The 7,363-nt window shown below is 41.5% G+C and overlaps 1 protein-coding gene across 1 annotated transcript; it reads right to left on the bottom strand.

The window, feature by feature from the left end:
* Positions 1-566: 566 nt before the first annotated feature.
* LOC149176683 (uncharacterized) lies at positions 567-1,534 on the bottom strand. The gene is made up of 2 exons (XM_089423162.1): positions 1,038-1,534; positions 567-914 (listed from the first exon to the last, which is right to left on the bottom strand). Exons 1-2 carry the CDS (start codon positions 1,494-1,496, stop codon positions 711-713), a joined length of 663 nt encoding a protein of 220 aa, XP_089279288.1. The 5' UTR covers positions 1,497-1,534; the 3' UTR covers positions 567-710.
* Positions 1,535-7,363: the final 5,829 nt, after the last annotated feature.

Here is a 7,363-nt window from a genome sequence, read left to right as displayed (position 1 = left end):
ACTCCCTGGATGTTAGATCATAGAAGTGAGAAGTTTATAACACATAAAAAAAATTAATTCATGGACAACAGTCAAATAAGGAATTTTCAAGTGCAAATCCTTACCTGGAAATGCAAACTAGCTTCCTTAGCCTCCTCTTCAAGATGGCAAATCCACCAATGTTGCACGAAGCGGGAGCGAAGCGGAAGCGGAAGCGGGAGCGCGGAAGCGTCATTTTCCAAAAATCTAGGAAGCGAAGCGTCCGCGGAAGCGTCTGCTATATATATATTTTTTTTTATATTTTTTTGCATTTATACTCAAAACAAACATCCCAAATACCAAATTAATTGTAGAAGACATGAAAACATGCATATTTTTGCATAAATCAAGATAGATATGGGCCTATGGCATCCATGATTCCATTGTAGTTACTAGTATGTACAACAATCATCTATATTTTAGCTATTACAAACATACATCAAATTTTTAAGCATATTATAAAACATAAAACATTTAAGCATATTATAAAACATAAAACATAGAGCATATTATGATTTATCTAGCAAGTGAGAAACTGTCAACATTTGTCATGTCCAAAATTCAAATAATAATGTTTACAAAATATGTCACTTGGTCACCGCCAAGCCAAAAAGGTTCAAAATTCAAATTCACAAGTCTACAAGTCTAATGAGTAATCTATGACAAAAAGTAGTAGATTGTGAATATATCTACTAATCTCTCCTCCTTCCACCACGAATAGAACGTGATGGCGGGCCTCCACGTGGTGGCAATGAAGAAGATGGTCCCTGTGTAAGTCGTGGCACTGAAATTGATGAAGAAGAACCCCCTGCTGTTGGTGTTGAACCATGGAACCTAGGAACCAAGGGACCAGATGGGGGTGGGGGTGGTGGCATATCAACACGGTCATCATCATCCTAGAATCGCTCAAAAAATTCATGCAAAAAAAAAAAACACTAGTTAACAAAAAAATTAAAAACATGAATTAGAGAAATGCTTTATAAGGGAAAATTGGAAAATTCATACCACAATGGACATACCTGGATAAGAGCATCCTCTAATTGCTCTAGTCGCAACACTCCATCCTCCAAATTGGGCTCCTCTGGATTCTTGTCCCAAATCAACAAGTCTTTATTAGACTTTGCATCTTCACAGTAATGGGACAACAATCGCAAGTTGTAATGAACATAAACCAAGCTCTTTGCCCGGTCTAAATTCAACCTGTTCCTTTTAACACTGTGGATGAAAGAATAAGAGCTCCAACACCTCTCTGCAGAAGAAGTGTTTACCACATGTGATAGCACCCGCAATGCCAAACTCTGTAGAAGTGGAGTACCCCCTCCATGCATGTTCCACCACTCAAGAGCAGAAAAAGTCTCTCGATCTTGAATTGCATGCATGCTCCCAAATGGACCAGTGTTGAGCGTATAGTTGCTCACCTGTCTCCGTACCAATGCAGCCTCCTCCTCATCAGGGATTAATTTACTCAATGCAGCCATATATTTTTCGTGAACCTCTCTATCTTGGTGTGGTTTTTTCCTGCTTACCCCCCCAGGTGCTGGTGTTGAAAGCCATGATGGATGATAGTATTTAGGTGTCAAAACATATGCTAATGCATGCAATGGAATATTTAGCATTTCCCATCGGTTTTGCACCTCTACACGAATATAATTGTACAAGGTGGTATCTCTAGGCTCAACAATGTCTTTAATCTGCCCCAACATGCTATCCATTTGCTCATACACCTCCCCAATTACTGGTTGATCTGAATCTGCAAACTTGATCATGTAATAAATTGGTTTGGTGAATTGCAAAACATATTTAACCTGTGACCAAAAGTAACTGTCAAGAACAGTGTCCTTGACTGCATTAGCACCATCTGTGTCAGTGTTAATTTCATCCCATGTTTCAGCACACACCAGATTAGTTAAAGCTTGTCTCACCCTCACTAGCCGCCTAAAGGTGAGGTAATAACTAGCAAATCTTGTCTTTGCAATTTTAAGCAATTGCAACTTGGAGTAAGTGCCATAGAGGTAGTTTACCCTTGTATGCCCTGTGATGAATTTAATGAGCTGCTTCCCTTTCCTGTAAACCTCAACAATCCACCCACAATCTTTGTGTTTCACAATATCATGCATCAAAAGGTTCAATGTGTGAACCAGGCACCCAGACCAAAAGATGTGTGGATGAGTACGCTCAATAATTTTTCCTGCTGCCTTACAATTAGCTGCATTATCTGTGATCACTTGAACCACATTATTCGGACCAACATCTTTGATTGATTTCAATAGGAGATCTGCAATGTTTTGTGCAGTTGCACTGATGGAGGAGGAATCATGACATGCAATAAATACTGCACCACTAGAAGAAACACCAAGAACGTTTATCAAATGTTGGTTTCTAATATTTGTCCACCCATCTGATACAATGGATACCCCAGAATCCACCCACTCATGTGTAAAACGTGTCAAAGCTCTTTGAACCTTAGCTTTTTCTCTTTCTAATAACACTGTTCTAGCTTTATCATAGTTGGGGGCCTTGTATCCTTTTGGGGCTTCATTGATGGCCTTTACCATGTCATGCCAATAGGGAGAGCGAAGCACATTGAATGGTACACTGCAAGCACAAAGAAAACGGACTATCTTTCCATCCACATCATCCCTCCCAGCAACATTAAGGAAATCCCCTATTGTTCTTCTACCTCCAGAGGTTGCAGAAGTACCATGAGGAGATGGGCAACTACCAAATTTAGAGGTTGCACTTGATTCAGAATGAGTTTTTTGTTTCTTGTTTTTTTGTTGTGCATCCATCTCTATTTGGATGTATTTTCTTCTTTCTTCAGTTGAAATGTTTGGGCAAATTTGTACCCCCACAGAACCCTTTTTTTCATCACTGTCCAGCACCCCACAAAGATGCCTCCTCAGACGGGTATATGAACCCGTATATGGTTTTCCTCCATGACAACCATGAGGGCACACAAATTTGTAAGATCCACCACCCTTTCCCCCATCAAGTTTGGTCACATAGTTCCACAAGGGTGTTGATGTACCTTTCCCATCTTGTGCTTTAGTGTCCCCTTCAAGTTCATCCCCTTCCTCTTCAAACCCTTCCTCCTCATCATACATTGGGTCACTACTATTAGGACCAAGTTCATCCCCTTCCTCTTCCCCTCTATTCCTCACCCTTGCCATCATTAAAACCAAGAGTGGAATGATACATAGAAGCCAAAAGAACACCATCTTGGAATATGGATATAGGTGGTGGACAACCTGTAAATAAAGGAGCAAGTAGAAACAATGGGAAAGAGTAGGAGAGGGAGGAGAAAAATACAATTTTTTTTTCAAAAAAACAAGGGAGTTTGGGGTTTGAACTTACCTCTTTAGCTCTTGTAGATGAAGTCCTCCAAGCTCTTGCTCCAAGCTCCTCCTCCTTCTCCTAGCTCCTCCTTCTTCACTCCTCCAAGCTCTCCTCTCTTCTCCTCTCATTTCCTCTCTTCTCTTCTCCTCTCCTCTCTTCTCTTCTCCAACTCTCATAAACTCAAAGTGAGAAAATGAGGAATGAATGGGAGCTTTATGCTTTTCATTCCTCACCTAAACTCACCCTAACCCACCCCCTCATTGCAAGTTAAGTTAACTTTTAAAAAAAATTTAAGTTTAAAACCTTGCCCGCGCGGAAATTTCCGGAAGCGCTCCGAAGCGCTCGTGAAGCGTGCGCTTCCGGGCCCGAAGCGTGGCGCTTCCGGAGGCCCGAAGCGCCCTCCGAAGTGCGCTTCGGGGGCAACGCAACCCAAAAACCATGAATCGTTCCAAAAATGCGGAATCGCGCTTCATGAAAACTGGAATCGCGCTTCGGCTGGCGCTTCCGGAACGCTTCCGTACGGGATGCGATTCCGGCCTAGGATTTGGGGGGGGGGGGGGCGCTTCCTGCAACTATGAAATCCATTGACAGCTACACACTATCTCCAAAATAGCTCCAACTCCAACTCCAAGATGACTACTTCAGCAAAAGCTCAACACTCTCCAAGCTCACAAACAAACTCACAAACAAACTCACAAACACTCACAAACACTCCAAATCAGTTGTGTGAGACAAATGAGAGTGAGAGGGGCCTCTTATAGCTTGGAGAGGGTGTTTTTGGAGGGAAAACACCCTTAGTTCCCCCCCAAAACCCCAAAACCACAGTTAGAAATCCGCTTTTTGCAAGTTATGGTGGGCATGCCTAAAACCGGCCGGTTTAGGACGGAACCGGCCGGTTTGTATCAAACTGGCCGGTTCCGTCCTAAACCGGCTGGTTTGTATCAAACTGGCCGGTTCCGTCCTAAACCGGCTGGTTTTCACCGGTTAGGGCCAAAAATTGGAGGAACTGCCTTCCAAACCGGGTTTTTTGGCTGGTTCGGACCGGCCAGCTTGCTAACCGGCTGGTTTGACCGGTAACCGGTTTTTGAAAACGGTTTTTAAAACATTGTCCTGTAGTAACCAGCCTATATATAGTGTGATACATGCGGGTCCGTGCATACGTAGCTATCGTATGGAGTTCTCGTATGTATGCTAATATTTGTATTTTATTTATAGTTGTAGGTGGGTCATTACAAAAATCGACCTAAAGATCACCTTATTTAGACAAGCAAAAGTTGGTTTTTTAATTAATTTATTTATTCATGTATATTGGATTGGGTCGTCCCTAAGCACATGTTCAATTAGACAAGTTGGCCTCAACATCAAGTGGACCCTCATGAAAGCCTATAAATAGAAGAGGCCTCAAGCTCATTTGGACATATTGATCAAGCCATCATCTCCTCTTATTATCTTGGTTTGCACAGGTCTGACGAAGAAAAGCTCACGCAAAGGGTTCGAAACTACAGGGTCGAAGCTTGCACACATTTAAGGTTTTTGGGTCTCGGACGTTGGCTCGTAACTAAGGTTTTTCGTCCCTGGACACTGGCACAGTATGGTCTGGAGAGTGTCTGGGAAGTCTTGAATGTTGGCACAAAGTGTCTAAGGGAGTGTCCGAGAAGTTAGGGTTTCCACAGTCTAGTTTGGATCCCAGACACACGCACATAATGGTCTAGGGAGCGTCCAGGCTGTCATAGATGCTGGCACATTTACCTGAAGGAAGTGTCTGGGTTGCTACAAATGCTCACATAGAAGCCTCAAGGGAGCGTCCAGGCTGTCATAGATGCTGGCACATTTACCTGAAGGAAGTGTCTGGGTTGCTACAAATGCTCACATAGAAGCCTCAAGGGAGCGTCCAGGCTGTCATAGATGCTGGCACATTTACCTGAAGGAAGTGTCTGGGTTGCTACAAATGCTCACATAGAAGCCTCAAGGGAGCGTCCAGGGTTTGAGGCAAATTTGGTTGAGTTTGGTCCCTGGACGCCCGCACACAGTTCACTTGGGAGTGTCCAGATCAGTCCCAAACGCACTCATCCAGTTCTCCTGAGAGCGTCCAGATCTGTCTTAGACGCTCGCACACAGTATCTCTGCATGCATTTGCGGCCTAAAGATGAGTTATTAGTATGCAATAGTGTTCAACATAGTGACAACAGTATCCAGCAGTTGACTACAGTGAGTGACAACACATTACAGTCCTCAGAATCAGGGTTTTGATTATAAGCATGATTAGATTCATTTCATGGATATCATAATTGTTTTGTTGCATAGATAAAGTTATGGATCATTGTACTCTCTTTTGCTGAATCATTTGATGATGATCTAAGAAGAAGAAGATTTGCAAGGGTTTTGACCGTAGAGGGTTTTGCCCTAGTCTCAGACCAATCCTGGTGTCTCTATGTGTGTGCATTCTTTTCTTCTATTGTTCCATTATGTTTCGGTGCATTGATGATGATGATGTTGTTCTTTCTACCTAATTGCATATGTTGATGAATAATGGTGTAGATCTGAATAATGTAATGATGATATGGTGTGAACTTAACGTATTAATGAAGAAATGTAATTATCAAAGCAAAGAACAACGTAGCCCTATAAAATATTAACACAGAGCACCTTCAATGTCACCACGCCAAAGCATGACCAGTTCCAAAAAGGGGCAATTTAAGCAATTAGAGGGAGAAAATGACAGGTGAATTGGCAGGTAACTGTGGGAGGAATATAATGGCAGAGGCATGGCAAGAACACCAATGCACCATGAACCTAGATAATGGAGCCTGAATCCAACTCAGGAAATTAGAGGTATCAATAAGGGAGATATTTTGCTGTGGCAATTATGACACCTCTTGTTTTTCATGTTTTGTTAATATTGCATTTTCAAGAAAAGAATCAAGTCTATTATGTAATCATTAGGACAGTTAGGCTAATCATACGCTTAGACAGGTGTGTAGTCCAGAAAGTGGTAGCACTTTAAGATATTTTGCAGGTTGTTCTTATTTTGGTTCTCCCTATAAAAAGGGAGGAAAAATTCATTAAAAGTGTTCTAAATTCTGTTTTCAGATAGAGGTTCCATGGTTCTATTTTCTTGTTCCTAAGGTTGTAATTGTTTTGTAAATTTTTGCAAGTTTGGTCCTGTGAGATGTATTCTATTCTTGAAGATTAATGGAGAAGTTTTTGGTGATTCCAAGCATCGAGATGTGTATATGTGTTCTACGTTTGTGTGTCATTTCATGTGTAATTTTCTTCTTTAGAAATTGTGTAATTGTAGCTGTTGGATTCGCTCTTAAGCCACAGATTTACTTACATTATGTGATATTAGTCGGTACCTATGAGATTGTAGATTTATCTATGTTATCTAATAGAAAACGGTACCTGTGAGATTGCAGATTTACCTACATTATGATATAGAAAATTATTGATTTCTGGTAGCATCGGATGTGCTCTAAGTCTCAAATTTTATAGTGAGACTTAGACACATGTATACTCCAATTCCCAGAAATCATTTTGGGAATTTCCACCTAAAGACAGTTTTATTAAAATAATTAATTATTCTTAATGGGTCCCTAAGTCTAAACTTAGGAAATTAAAATAACTAATGGGTATTAATCTAAACTCTGGGTGTGTTCTAGACAAAGGCGGAAATCAAGTCAATATGATCCTAGCCATTGATTAGAATCTAATCTGGGTCATTGATTGATCAATGAGAGGATTATAGGAGAAGGCTTGATGGGCACTTGAAGGATACACAGGGAGAGTTCAAAAGATCAAATTTATGAAGCAGAGCAACTGCCAGAAAGAAATTCGAAATGAGATTTTGCAGTGAGGGGCAGAGATAATATCCGAAAGATGGGAGTTTTCCTGGGCTGGAGAGTACAAGGCAGAGAGGGCAGAACGACGTCTAGAGAGACGTTGACGCTGGCCCATGCAGAGCTAACATAGTGGCAGTGCATAGCCTAGAGGAAGATCGAATTCCTGCTAA

The sequence above is a fragment of the Pinus tabuliformis genome, chromosome 4_1 (genome assembly GCF_031772625.1).
Source record: "Pinus tabuliformis cultivar Carrire ecotype Pingquan chromosome 4_1, CPIR1, whole genome shotgun sequence".
Classification (NCBI taxonomy): domain Eukaryota; kingdom Viridiplantae; phylum Streptophyta; class Pinopsida; order Pinales; family Pinaceae; genus Pinus; species Pinus tabuliformis.
Note: the sequence above shows the minus strand (reverse complement) of the source record. Positions and strands in the feature narration are given on the sequence as shown.